The 15,289-nt window shown below is 37.3% G+C and overlaps 1 protein-coding gene across 3 annotated transcripts in view; it reads left to right on the top strand.

Moving 5' to 3' along the window:
- Positions 1 to 15,289, top strand: part of IARS1 (isoleucyl-tRNA synthetase 1) — a 106,568-nt gene that overhangs the window by 44,494 nt on the left and 46,785 nt on the right. For all 3 annotated transcript variants that reach the window (XM_071813037.1, XM_065845302.2, XM_065845301.2), the window contains 3 exons: positions 7,523 to 7,649; positions 12,142 to 12,215; positions 12,580 to 12,774. In XM_071813037.1, coding sequence (XP_071669138.1) covers positions 7,523 to 7,649; positions 12,142 to 12,215; positions 12,580 to 12,774 — 396 coding nt within the window. The remainder of the gene's footprint in view (positions 1 to 7,522; positions 7,650 to 12,141; positions 12,216 to 12,579; positions 12,775 to 15,289) is intronic.

Raw genomic sequence — 15,289 nt, 5'->3', positions numbered from 1 at the left:
GCACTTGGGATAGTGGAAAAATGAGCATGAGTGGAAGGAAAGCAGTGACTGCACAGTCAGGGACTTCAAAGAAGCCAAACCTCTTATTCTTGCATCCTCTTGGCATTGAAAAATTCAAGCATTGTTTGATGTATAGGTCCTTAGTGGAAGGTATTCTTTTTTTGACTTTAAGAACTAACAGTTTAAGTGATGAATGAATATATCACATGAACACATTTGATAGGCCTTTTTTGCTAGAAGTTAATTTCCTGATTTACAGAGTATGAATTTTGCATGTGTTTCCTGCTGTATGAGCACTCTAAAACCAAAGTGTTTTCACATGCGTCAAGCACATTAATCTTTTGAGAAGCTTTAGATCTTGGTCCTTCTAATCTTTGACCAGCCGCTGCCTTTGCTGAACAGCAAACTGTCTCCCACCATTTGGAAGGTGTGATCTGGTCACAAGTGATGCCTGTCTTATAGCATAAACCCTAAAGCTGAAAGGTGGGCTGTAGAGCCCATCTGTAATGGAAGGCTGACATTTGTTCTACTGTACTTGTAATTGTTGTACAGATGAGAAATCTGAGTCTGTAACAGGGGCAACAGAACTTGAAGTTGTAAGAGAATTGTAGCATAATGGAAAAAATAAGTTAGAGTCCCTCATTTTTCTCCTTTTTTTTTTTTTTTTTGAGGAATTTTCTCTCCTAGTTTATTAGCATTGATAAATACATTTTATCGAATGGTTTTAAATGCGTCTTGGTGGGTTGGAGGTGGGATTTTTACCTTTTTTTAATATGACTGTGTAATTGTAAGTCTTCGTTTTGGAATCACCGATCACACTTTTTTTTATTCAGGAAACGTGAACATAAATGTCATCTGTCTCGCAGTGACCGTGCAGTGTATAGCAACGTGCAATCACTAGATGGCAACATTTCCCGAGGAAAAATTCAAGCTAGTGCCATTGCATGAAAAAAAAAATTTGCTGCAGGGTTAGCTTTGTGTTTGTCTAATTTAGAGCAGCGTAAATCGGCAGATTTTATTACTGACTGTTATCAGACATAGTTGAGGATTAGAAGTGAATTTTGGGGCTTGCTCAGTTGATTTTGATGGCTTATATTCTGCTGTGTCCTAATTTTGCAGTTTCCTCTCAAAGCCTCTTGAGCAGAGATTGCCCGTTATGTCATGAATACAGCAGATATTTTTTCAGTCCCAGTGAACAGCCATCAGAAGCTTGTTGTTTGGTTCAAGTAATACCTTGCTAAATAAAGACTCCAAATGTCAGTTCACTAAGCAATTACAGTTCTGTGTTCTTAGGCAGCTGGTAAATCTATCCCCATGTGCAATATGAAGGTCTTCCATCTCTATAGGATTGCAAACATATTCCTATTTATAAATTGAAATGAATCCTAGGCGGTAATGCTGTTTATAAGTACTCAGTAACTGTAAACGTTAGAATATTCCAAAGGAAACTATGCAGAAAGAAGGGAAGCGAAAGCTTCGGGATGCGGGAATTTTTGCCGTCCTTGATAAGACTTAAGGATTTTAGTAGCAATTAGCATGGCGTCTGGGTCATACAAATAGATCAGGGTTTTTTAATCTGAGTGTATCATAAAATTAGAGGTTACGGCTTCACTTAATCTTGCCTGGCGAAGCAGCTGCCGCTGCTGACGCGGGGCTGTGATGCAGTCTGCAGCAGCATTGCAGTCTCACTCCAAAGTGCTTGTTGCCATGGAAACCGGGATAAAAGAGTGCAGGGAAACATTGCTATATCAAAATGATTGAAAGCGCTTTTCATTTAGCAAATGTAAGCTGCGTATGAGCAGAAAATTGTCTTGCAGTGGTGGAGAAAACCTGAGCTTGAGTGGGGTTTGTGGTTGTGCACCATTCTAATAAGCTTTTGTGAATCGAGGAGGAGAAAGAGTCTGCTGCAGTGGAAATTCTGCGTGCTTGCAAACAGCTGACCTTTCCTCTCTCTTCCCCTTTCCTCCCCCGATGTTTAATTAGGTCCATGATATAGATTGGCGCTAATTAAAATGTGAAAAGGGCACGAGTAGTTGCTTATTTTATCTCCTTGAATTAAAAACCATTAAAAATCAATTTGAGGGCATGTTGAAGGAGGCTTGTTATTAGACTAAATTAACATAATGGAATTTAAGACTTTGTCTTCAAAGCATTGGTTCATATTTAAAAAAGAAAAGCAAATTCCACACCTTAAATGAAAAAAAAAAACCAGCTGTCATTCTGTGAATTTAACTAAATATGTACGTCTTTAGTTAAATGACATTGGGTAACTACGTAATCAGCTTTGGTTTTGGTGTAACAACTTGGCTGTCTTTTGGAAGAATGAGCTCCTCCTTTCTAGACACAGAAATGATTCCTCATTTCAGGTGTGGCTTAAAAAATTACAAGCTCACCGAGCAGAAGGATCGATCTGGGACCATCTTCTCGGAACCAGACATATCAGATGCCGAGTGCTAATCTGCTATTTGATTTCCTAAATCACGCTTTTTAAAATAGTGTTTTCTTTATCAACTTTATGGTCTAACTCATATGGGACTGGTTTTCAAATAATTCATAAGCTAAGGGCTTCCTTCAGTAATTATGAAATTGCTGTGTTTTTTCAAGGAATGTCATGAATAAAATTAGCTGATGAGAAGAATGATGACGAGTGAAAAAGGATTGGTATATCTTTATGTAACATCTTAAACAGCTTTTAATGATAAATTGATGATAAAACATGAGGCTTCTGCTGTTTATTTCAGCAGCAGAATTTGTGTGTGCAGCGGAGAGGGACAGATTCTGTATCCCATGGGTAGAGCAAGGTGAGCCAAGTCAGGGCGTCCTACAGAGCACATCTGAGCTTGGAAATGGAATAACAAGTTGAATTCAGTATTTGCAATTGTATTATGAGCATGAGAGAGATACTTCAAACACGTGTACAGAAAAGGAGCAGATGTCTTAATCCTTTTATATAGTTTCCTTCTGGATTATGTAATAATTTAGACTCTCTTTTTTTTTTTTTCCTCATCCTGCATGTTTCTTTTCTGGAGAAAATCATCAGCAAATATACTAATTTTAATTGATGCTGTTCATCGTGTTTTAGTTGGTGATAAGAAGTCACTGGACCAGCAGGCCTGGTAACTTACTGTTAGCGCACCCATTCATGCTCTGGGATTGAAGATGGTCCATAACTTGATATTTTCAGATCCGTGCTCACACAGTGACTTGGATGCTGGGCAGTACATAGACTTTGAAGGCAAAGAAGATGGATTCTGTTGTGATAAGCTAATAAGTGGTGTTAAAGGACTGGATTTTGTTTTGCTTTTCATGGACTTTTTTTTTTTTAGTTGTCAAATAGAATTTTTATTTTAGATGCTAAGAAAATGAGTAGCTACCAAGAAAGGATGTGCGAGTTCACTGTGCAGAGGACTTTGCAATGTGTGAATTTAGCCAAGCCCAAAATCTGCTGCAATAATAGGAAGAGTCAAAAATGGACATAGAAATTTGAAGCAGATAGATAATTTTCATTACCTGTAACTTAAGGTAGAGTTTTGATGTTTGGGAGATAAAAATTAGCATTCAAATGGGTGGAAACTGGTGTACTTTAATTCAAAATCTTTCTAACTTATGATTTGACAAATCGATATTTATTCTTTTGTTTTGTGGAGTTCTGTTCCCTGGACTTTTCAACTGCTGAAATCTTGAAGTTTATTTAGTGCGCTCTCCTGGGTGCCAAGTCGAAATCACTATTATCCCACACTATTTGACAGGCATGAATCAAGAGTTTCACAACCTGCTGAGACAGCAGCCTCCTTAACCCTGCTAAGTGTTTGAATGAGAAGTATGAAATCTTCTCTGTGTCATTTTACAGAGAAATTTGAAGGTCAAAACCAACACAAATTGTAGGCCAGTTAGGAAATAAAAAACCTGTTTCTACCAGCACAGTTTTAGGAGCTGCGGTAGGATTGTGTTAGAAGTTGCTGCTTTGGTTTCACTTGCAACCTTGTGGAACTATTTGATGCTGGAGTTTGACCTTTTCGGAGATGTGAATCTGTTCAGTGCCATTAGCAGTGGGTTGCTCTGAACAGGCTGTAGCGCTTGTCACCTTGTCATACCAGCTGCAAATTCTGTGGTCACCAGCAGAAAACTGGAATTTGTGCTTTCAAGCTGAAGGGCGTTTGTGATAGAAACCCACTTAAACATAAAAAGCATGCGTATTGGTGTATGTGAAGGAGATTTTTTCATATATCTTTGTATTGTAGAATAGGGATATTTATGTGGGTGGCCTTGCTTTTGTTTGTTGTCTTTTAAAATTCTTTAAAAAATATCCATTCTATGAGGACAGTTTTGATGCGCAAATTGTGCACCCATTAACTTTCAAGTGACTGTCAGCTTTTGGGTTTAAGCAAGCAGAGCTTAACACAGCCCAAAACTTGCTGAAAGCTGAGGACCAACGTCAGTAGGGATTCATGGTTTTATCACAGTTCTGTTTGCAATGGACTTGGGAATACAGATAGAAAAAATAACAGGGAATTATGGGGAAGACTGTGGGCTGGTAGATTAAACACAGTATAGTGTAGTGTCAGGGTGAGACAGTTTAAGTTTCTTCAGTTACTGCACGGGAGCAAAGGGAGCACAATTCACTGGAGGGCAGCGCTCCTTAGGCTGCCCTCGCTATCCTTAGTTGTGTAAAACAAACCATCTTTCTGCAAATTTAAGAAATCATTGCTTTGTGTAGATAGGAGTAAAAAAATGCTTCCTTAGCTACTCTATTATTATAGAATATTATCTTTACTAAAATTTAACAAGAGAAGTATATCAAGAAAATATCTGAGAGAAGAGGATAAAAGAGAAATGGAAAAAAAAAAACCCTATAGAAACTCTAACCTGGGGTTGGTGTAACATAATGATCAGGTGTTAGCGGCAACATTGTGAGAATATGCTGTTCTGTCTTCCCAACTTAGTGAAATATTTAAGTAGAAGGTGCCTCTGAGTTTTTCTTCTCTTCGTTTTTCTTTCTTTCCTTACGACATGTGGATAAGTCAGAAGTGCCAGACTGAGAGATCTGTAGCTAAATCTAGTGAGACCAAAGAAAAGAAACAGGCCAAGGCTGTGCTCTGCTGCAGGTCCCCGCTCCAACGTGTCCCCAGCTGAGACCGCCCCTGCTGGTGGGTGCCTCGTACCATCTCTGGGCAGCATCTGTGCGGTGGGAAGAACCACTTGTTTTAAGTAACACATTTTTTGAGTGATGGGCTCAAAATGTGTTTGAGATACAGGTTCTTTTTGTATTATTTGATGGCTGTTTCAGTGTTGTTTCTGTATGGTACCTCTAAAGAGCCATTAATCATTGCTGGAAATGTGGTTCGTAGGAGATGAAGTGGTTTGTGTTTTATGTTCCTCTAAAAACTGGCAGCAGGGTCAGACAATTTTACCAGCAGAGGTAAATTATATGCTTTCATAGCTCAGAGAGAGTGAGAGAGAGATCATGCCACATACATTTTTGTGGTTAATGTCCACTTTGGGGATAAAATTAATTTTTCATGCATGTTTTGAGGAAGCGGAGTCGAAACTCTTAGTGTTTTAATGTCGTTGGGGGATTGTTTCAGCCTCTAGCTATGTTAAATGGGACTAATAATTTCAGCTAATCAGTGTCTAACAACTTCAGAAAAATGGAAACTAGTTTAGGAGTGATGTAAAGAGAAGTTTTCCACATTAGTGGAATGTTAGGCAAATGCTAATGTTCTTTGTACAGTTTCCACTTGTGTTTGGAGAGAAGGTCTCTTAAGGTCACCACAAAAAGTTGAGAGTAATGAGTCCTACTCTTAAATTGTGCAAACCTGGATACATTTCTAAATTTAAAAAAAAAAAAACTATACATATGTCATGTGAAACAGTAGTCACTGAGTTTGTTTAATTTTTTTTTTATATTACGTTTTTGTTTGAGACGTCATAGAAGATAACTTGGCATCTGAAAGTAGATCTAGAAATAACTAGTGAAGCTGTGGAACTTCAAGCTTATATTTAGTGAGTCTTTTATTGGTAGTTTCTATCCACCCGAGACAACACTGGCATCAGGAAGTTGTTACATCTCCCCATGGCATCATCATGGGTAAAACTTCTAAAAGACAGTAGCTTTCATTTTCATCAGTAGATTTTTGAGGGATGCTCGTATTAGTTTAATAAATCTGCTGCTGGGCCAAATTCTATCTTAGTGTGGCGTGTGAATCTGTTGTTTTAATTTTTCCTCTAAAGGTTTCTTTGATCTTTGTTATTCTTGGGGCTGATCTGTGATTAAAAATAATTCTTCTTCTTCAAAAAATATTATTTGATAGAGGACTAAGAGCTTCAGAAAGAAAAGGTAGAAGAGATCACGTATTTTCTGTAGTTTGGCTGCTCCTCCTTTAGAAACTCTGGGTCTCTAAATCCAGTTCATACTAAGGGAAGGGCCCTTCTAGTTACACTGGAAAAACAAACCCAGATAAACTTGCTGTTGTTTGCTCAAGAGCTCAGTTCTAGGGTTATTTGTGTTTTTGTTGGGCTGTTCATTCACAGCTTCTGTGCATCTCTGTTGCTGTCTTAAGGTTATTCTTTCGTGAGTTTCATTTGAGGTTGGTCTTTTAAAATGTGTCTTTAGGCTTGAAGGGAGTATATTGTTGACCTCAAAACCCATTGCTTTTCCATATCTGCTATCTCATCATTGTATAAATGGTTAATTATTTGTTTACATCACAAGAGAAAACAATTCGTTCTTAATCAAACAATCGGGCTGCTTAGTATATCCAGGAAGTTTGCTAAGCATAGGATTCTGGTGTTAACCTTTGAGCTCCAAGACACTTCCATATGATGAAAATTTGTCTTTAACGTCCCGCAGAGCCCATCAGTGCTCAAAATTAGTTCTTGGCAAGCATTGATATGGTTTTGTGCGTGATATTTTTTTAACTGGAGAATTAAGAGTGATGATAATGGCGTGAAAAAGATTTTTCTGTAGGATTTATCAACCTAAGATTTCTTTATTCTCAAGTCTGAAAGTAATGTGCAAATACCTGGATGCCCCTGCATAATGCAAGGTGCCTTTTGATGTTGTTACTTCAGGCTTTTGCAACTTTGTAACTTCATTCAGCACCAAAATCACTAACTGGTCTTTTTTTTTCTGTACGTAAAATAAAGCAATAGTATTGCTACCCACCCTTAACCAAAATCCTCCAGTGTTGGACCATCCTGATGACTTTTGACCATTGTTTCATCCTTAATGGATGTATTGTGTGTTGCACATATTTTTACTGAGTTATTTTAGGCTAAAATAAACATGGTATTTCTCCCTTCTGTAGCTTACCCGAAGATCAAAGAAAGGCAGAAGAAATGGTGTTACGTCTTGGGCAGCAAGTCTGTAGACCTTGCAGGACCCAGTGCTGCAGTATCAGTGTGCTCCAGTTCATGCAATGTGCTGGAATTTTGTGGATGAAATAAAATATAACCATGCTTACTACCTTTCTTCTGACTGGAATGTAGTGATAAAAGAACGCTTTTCTTATTTTTGGAACAGGGTTCCAGATTTCGTGAGGGAGAAGCGTTTTGGGAACTGGCTTAAAGATGCGCGAGACTGGGCGATATCTAGAAACCGGTACTGGGGAACACCCATCCCTTTGTGGGTCAGTGACGATTTTGAAGAGGTAAGTAAACAAGAATTTCCAGTTGACAGGAAAGCCTATGTTCGTCTTGTTTGCTCATTTTGATAGACTATTGTATCTGAGGCTGCTGCAATCTTAAGTTCTGTTAACGTGTCTTAGCAATATGTGTATATCTATAACAGGTGATAGATGCATGCATGCATTTGTGTGCCCATACACATTTTCTTTGCTTTTACTTGGAAACTGCAAGCAATTGTGCTTGGTTTTTATGTAGAATTAATCTTTTACTTCCTGGAAGAATCTGCAGTGATGGAAATAACAAGTGTGGTGAGAAAATGGCAAGGAAGAGATTTTTATCTGAGTATTTTCAGTCTGCTTTTGAAATTCTGATGGTTGGTTCTTCAAGGCAGATGAACAGCTGAAGGCGTAAAAGCAAGTCCACCACAGTAGAACAGTGAAAATATGTATTTGTAGTGCTAGAAATGTGAATGTAACAGACTGCAGAAATGTGAATCTAGTGGAATGACGAAAGTGTATAAAGGGAATGCTAGAAACCGGGGGTTTTTTAAGTTGTAAGGTACCCTGCAGCTGGTAGCATAAAGCTAACTGCACAAGTGAGTCCTTCACACGCAATTTTGGTGACTGCTGTTTTCTAAGTGTCAAAACACCAAGTTTTAAAACTGTTTCTGAAAATAAAATGGTTTTGTGTGGTGTGTGTGGTTTTTATTTTTCTTTTCTCCTTTTTTTTTTTTTTTTTTTTCCCTTCCCTCTGTGGGTTGGTTCTGTTAGAAATGTGTGATGAATCTTCCTCATGCTAGAAATAGGAAATGGTGATCAATGGCAGGGTCTCCATGGAAGGTGAATACCGATGACAGCATCCTAAACCTTTATTTTTATCCATCTTGATTTTAAAAAAGCTTTATTTTTTTAGACATGGAAGATCTCAACTAGGAAAACATATGCTGGAAAAGTATCTTATTGTTTTAAACTGTGCTGTTGCTTAGAAGTATACCCTACAACATTTTTTAAATTTCCCCTTTATTGGAAAGTTTGCTGATAGGCAGGGAGATACTGAGCAAGGGAGGGAGATATTCCTTGCAATTATGATTTAATATTTAAGAAAGCCTTGGTATTTGAATTCTATTTATGCTATGGGTGTTTTAAATTACTGGCAAAACAAGTGCTTCTCTCAAATAACAGTTAAAGTTTAGTTTGAAGATTGACAGCTTATACCTAAGATTTTGTATGAATGTTAAAAATTAAGTCCCTAGTTTGATATGACAGGGTTTTTTAGATAGAGAAAAGGCTTTCAGTTTTGTGCTGAAGTATTTCACGACTTCATTTTGCAGCTGGAAAAGATTGTGTAAAGGTTACATTACTCCCACTCCTTGCCTCTAATAACATTTCATTTTCTGTCCAGTCTCCCCATGTCTGTATTCCGGTGTGTACAGATTTTTTTGCTTTCTTAGGTTTGATTTGTTTTTAATAACAATATGGTGTCTGGCTTGGAAGACTGACCTTTCCTTTGAAATTAGCTGCAAATATTCCTCAGGGCTTGGTGGTGTGAATAATGATAGAAATACAAACAGATCTGTTCTTTTTATCTGTAGGTGTTATTCATTTCTGTTTATTCTAGAGTCTGAATGTCATGCTTCAATATTCGAGTATGTTTTCTAGACCATGCTAAATTTCAAGTTAGGGGGTTTTAATATTCCCTGTCTTTTTATGCATGTGGGATATAGCTTAAAAATGGAATACCATTGGAACTGATGTGTAAGTTAAGGCCTAAGTGACATCTGCTCTTATGTAGAATAATATTAACTCAGAATTTCCTGACCTGAGTTTTCCTGCAGCCTAGTGCCATGTGAGATTGCAGAGCCTCCTATTCGGGTCTTGTTCTCAAAAGAACACTTTGTCGCATACAATTATGCTGTGCATATTAAAGCCTGGAGAAGTAATAACTGTTCCTTACTTAATATACAGTAAGGTGAATTAATTGGTATTAAAGTGAATTTTATTACAAATCAATATCTGGTTTCCCACAGTTTTATTGTAGCTTTTATTTTAGTTTTATTTTAATGTAATTATCAGGTAGAGATGCGTAATGGAAGTTAAACGTTGAAGTTTGTGTTTATTACCGTATTTTTGCAGACAGTTTATAATTTTAAGGTCTCAAATCTCAATGATTTCCTCAGTGGAGGAACACATCTCATTTAGATGAGATGAAGTTCTTTAATATAGCACCCAAGTTGATAAAATGGGCGTAAGTTAACTTTATAGGACTTGCATACAAATTGAAGTGTTAAATACTCAGTGTTATGGAAATTTTCTGATTGTTTCATTGCTGGTCACTCACATAAACCATTAACCCTCTGCTAGTTTTGGTGCACCCAGTCTGGTGTAACAGGTTTGGAACAAGATGGCTCTGGCTGTCTTCTTCTGAAGGGAGAAGGAATTCCTTAGGTCTGTTTTCAGTCTGCTTGGAGGCTGCTTGAAGAATGCCACTTCTAGTCAATTCTTTTACTAATTGCTATTCGGATGATGCTTTCTAAAGACCCCAGGATGTCTTGCTGATATACTGCTACACTGCATGGACTTAATTCTTACTATGAACACTCCTCATTCTTCAACTATACATACTTAAGAGACCTGAAATGGCAAATCAACAAAACCAAACATTTTTACTTAATAGAGACTGCAGAACCATGCTGCGGAAATACTGAGGTCCATGAGTGGTGCCAGGTGGCCTTATTCTTCCTGTTTACATGGATAATCCCAGATATAATGCTAATGTTCATTTCATTAGAAGTATTTAACCTTGACCTCTGATTTCACATTAGGTCTCAGTGATGCTGAAGCAGGATTAAACAGCCCTGGGTCCCAGCCTGTTTATTTCCATCTTTGCTGTCCCCTATTAAATGTTAATATAGCTGGTTTTGTAGTAGATTTGCCTGAAAAATAAAATGGGGGAGGAGCAAGTGTCTGGTAGGGCAAGGGGTCAGGCTGCAGAAGCAGGCATTGCTGCTGAAGAAATGTATCCAAAGCCGTAGCTTTGATATGAGAACACAAACCAGCTTGAGAACACAAACCGATTTGCTTCTTGCAGTGAGGAGTAAGAGCACCTGCTGCCTGCTCACTTGTGCTTATACAATTACTTATGGGGCCACACGGTGAATGAAGAACAGGTCTGGGTTAAAAATCGTTTATAAAAGCGTATTTTGAACTGGGATCAATCCCCCAGTGTGGTTTGCTATACAGACTGCAGACTGTACTTGACTATCATAATCATTGTAATGCTTTACTTCCTATACAAAAATAAAATAGATAATTTACGGAAAAAATTACATTCCAAAAGTACTTTAACAGTAAAAGATGGTGATTAGTAATGCAAATCAGCAGTTGAATCAGACTAAGAAAATCACGTCTTAAAAAACAAATCAGACTGAGTTTCTGTCTTCTTTGTAATTCATGACAGTTTTTTGGAATTAAATACACCAAAACCTTTTGGTTAGTCACAATTTCTGTGCATGTACATACGCATATATTTAACACTAGCTATTGGAACTGAACAGTACTCTGACTTCTAGCAGAAGAGCAACTTAGAAAGTTATCTTATGTGAAAAATGCCTACCCTACTTACAGCTTCTTAATGTCAGTGCCTTTAACTCTTTCCCTGCTGAATCTGTCAGATACCAATTTTTTCCATGGCAATTCTAGATGGGACTGGCAGCACATGGGACGGGCTCTTCAGAACCCAGACCTGCACAGCAGCTTGTGGGTCATGAATCCTGCCAGTTGAGAGGGGCCACAGGGCTTGGGCGTTTAAACTTGATTAAAATGTAAAGCCAAGAAAGCTTTGCTTTTCTCCTTCTATCCTACACACAGTTTTTCAGAATCATTTGTTTCATCAACATTTCATGACATGCATGAAAGTCTGTTGCCAAAGCTTTTTGCTTTTTCTTAAATAGTGTGTTGATGCAATAAAAACAAGAAAAGTCTGTACCTTTCTTAACACCCGCTTTGTGACACTTTTTTTACCACCTGAAATAAAATACCATTAATATCAACAGCTTTGTGTACCTGGGATGAAACACTTATTTAGCTGCTTACCTTAGCTTCAGAAGAAGAACCTGGGATCTGAAGCTCCTCTCTGTATAGAAGTCAGGAGCACTGAACTTTCAGAGGTGATTGTGTTGTAGGTTGTTTGAAGGAAAAACAACACAAAAAATCAACCAAACAAAAACCAACTAAAACAACGAAACCTTACCTTTTTGTTATTGGACATGTTTGTTCTTTGAAGTCTCCAATTATTCTGACGTGTCTCCTATTAAATCAGGGCAGTGGTTTCTAACAGCATTTGCTGCATTGTTAGATTGGAGAAGGGGACGTTGTACAGGACTTTTGTTGGCTTTTCAGCTGTATCAGCTACTTTAGGAGATACTGACTGACTTACAAGTCTCTTGTCTAATGTCAAAAAAATATAAATGCTACTGTATGCAAATAACTGACTAAGTTTCTTGAGTGTCTCTTACAGGTAGTTTGTATTGGTTCAATGGCAGAATTGGAAGAGCTATCTGGAGTGAAAGTCACTGATCTTCATCGAGAAAGGTTGGTCACAAACTGTTAAGTAGTTGTCAAAATAGTTGAACATACGTAACAACTGTTGTTTTTCTCTGTCCAAACCCTGAGAAACAGATTTAGGGAAAATATGACAGTACTAAAAGGATGTAAGACTCACGATTAACACACATAAATGGAATTTTCTTCTGCCTTGGACACTGATAATACAAAAAAAAAAAGAAATCTCTAGAATAGCTTTAAAGTATAAAATTGTCAAAGGAAACGTTGATCTTTTTTGAAGAATCATTAAAATTAAAAGCAAACCTCCTGTCCTACGTGATGTGCAAGCACAGTATTTTTACACTAATTCTTTGTTTTGCTTAGAATTTGTCAACCTCTTTCTTTCCTGTAGTATTGATCACCTAACCATCCCCTCACGCTGTGGAAAGGGTTTACTGCACCGCGTTCCCGAAGTCTTTGATTGCTGGTTCGAGAGCGGCAGCATGCCTTATGCACAAGTCCATTATCCATTTGAAAACAAAAAAGAACTGGAAGATGCTTTCCCTGCTGACTTCATTGCTGAAGGCATTGACCAAACCAGAGGATGGTAATTTTCTACCAATTTATGTGATGATATTGCACTGTATCTAACATGATTACATCTGGATGATCCTTTAATGTTGTCTAGATAAGTGTATGATTTCTTTTTTCAGTAACATGCAAGGTATTTTAAAGCTTGGTGACAAAACTGTTGCAGAAAGACGACATGTTAGCAAGCAATCGTCCTGGCTCTTGTGGAAAACATTAGGTAATAGGGCAGGGCTTTGGCCTGATCAGAAGGAATTTCAAAAGCTGAATTTTGATAGAGTTTGAGTTCGCTACTAGTAATAGAACAGCAATTGAGTCAGCTGAAATTGAAGTCAATGTTTTAAGGATTTCAAGCCAATGTGTAAGACAGTAACTTTGGCCCCTTGGATTAAATTTGAATTTTGGGTTTCTATGAGTGGGTAGGAAAAAAAAAAAAAAATTAAACCCAATCTTGTGTTGTTAAGGTCTCATCATTTAGAAAAATCAAATTTTCTAACTGTAAATTTCATCTACTGCTTTGATTCCTGTCTGGATAAACGCTTTTCAATCATTGATGAAAATTCTTCACTAATCTCAGATTTTCTCTGGGTAATGTTCTCATGCATATATGCATGCATACATACAGTTTTAGTTTTGGCATTTTTAAGTGTTTATTCTATTTTTTTTTAAGTTTGAGGTTGACTGCGAATGACAGATTTTTAAGATGAATTTTTGTGTTGTATATATTAGTACATTTGATGTGTACAAGTAGAACTCTTCTATTCGGTAACCTGTTATTAGTATTAAACTAAATTCCTCCGGAGCAGAGTTGGTACCTCCCTTTGCTCACTCCTCTGCTCCCCCGACCAACCCACCCAAACAAAGCAGCACGAGGCACGATTTTGCGTGATTGTGAAGTTGAGAGCAAGGTTTATACATACTCTCAAAGCCAGGAGGCTTGAGCAGGGAAACGTTTGAGGCATGATACTAAATAAATAAAAGTTTCATGAACATAGTAAAGGATCTCTTCACTTTGCATCCCCTTATCTAGGTCCTCAAAGCAGAAGTTACATTTGCAAATTTGGCAGTTAGGGAGACACCAGTTAAATCTTGCTTAGTAAAACATGGACTCTTCATGGTGTATTAAATCCTTTTACAGAATATAGCTCCACCTTATCTAGTTAGTGCATGATGTTTGTTGTCGGTCCTCAAAGCAGTACTTCACATGGATCATAATTAGGGGCAACCTGATAGACTTAGTTACAATTGGCCTCTTACATGTATAGCATGTATAGTCATTTTTTTTTTCCACTCCAAATGTAGTCTTTGTTAGACCATCTGTTTGTGTTAATCTTTAATTTTGTGCTCTCCAAAGTTGTATATCGCACTCATTAGTCGGGATGATTTTTGGCGTTAGTGTAAAACTAGGTGCTGTTGAGCAGCATGAACCCCAGGAGCACAGGGATGTCTTGATCTCGTTTGCAGGTCACCATTTGATGCTTCTTGCTCTTCAAGCATGTTGGATCCACTGAACTCTACATTTCTTCATTTACTTTTTCTTTAGTGTTGCACATAGCATGTGGGTACAGCACTGTTAATTTGACAAATGCTAATTTAGGAAATATGAAAGATAAAATGGAATTTTATATACTGTATTATATTCTTTATAATACCTGTTTCATCTTGAAGCGTTGTAGGTTTTATTTATCTGGGACAAAAAAGGCTTATTCGGCAGGAGCTGTGCTTTGGGGACTAGAGGAGGCCAGTACAGTGTTAGAATGAAGAAGGAATGGAGAAAAGTGGCGTTAGAAGTTGTAATATTAGTGATTCCCTATATTTGTCTTTCTGGAACATTCATTATACCCACAAAAGGAGAATTAAAAACTTAGTCTTTCTGATATTTTTCAGACAGAACATAAGAATAAAAAAAAGAAAGTTGTGGGGTTTTTAATTTGGTGTGGTGGTGATTTTTGGTTTTAAGAGACAATTCATGACAAAGATGTATAAAATGCATGCAAAAGGCACAATCAGAAACTGATTTTCTCTGTTACATTTTATAAAGATAAAAGGAAATTGATTGTCATTTAGATGTGAAAAAGTGAAAACATTTTAAAAAATTCTATAATGTAATCATACATACTCTGTGCAAGGGAACTACTGAATTGTAAAAATTCAACAGATTTAAAAACTGTTTTGATTTTTATGTGAATACAAAATCCATTCCTCGTAGTTACAATTCCAGTAAGAACACAGAAGGAATGATAAATTTTAGGTTTCAGGCTTAGCTATTTGAGATGTTTCAGTGGATTCATATGTCACATGCGTACTGTGGTGTTTCTTTTAGTGCTACCCTGTGAAGCGTGTGGGAGACATGACAGATGAAAAGATACGTTTGATCTCATATGCTTCCAATGAAGCTCTCCAGTACCATTAAAGAATGCATTTGTAATTTTTACACAAGTTGGACTTTTTATTGTATGCTATTAATCTTATCTCGAGTGCCATGCCACATCCAGATCAGCTAAACTATCATGTTTCTAGTTGATAAAGTGGGT

Source organism: Patagioenas fasciata, chromosome 10 (genome assembly GCF_037038585.1).
Source record: "Patagioenas fasciata isolate bPatFas1 chromosome 10, bPatFas1.hap1, whole genome shotgun sequence".
Classification (NCBI taxonomy): Eukaryota; Metazoa; Chordata; class Aves; order Columbiformes; family Columbidae; genus Patagioenas; species Patagioenas fasciata.
This window is presented reverse-complemented; position numbering and strand designations above follow the sequence as displayed.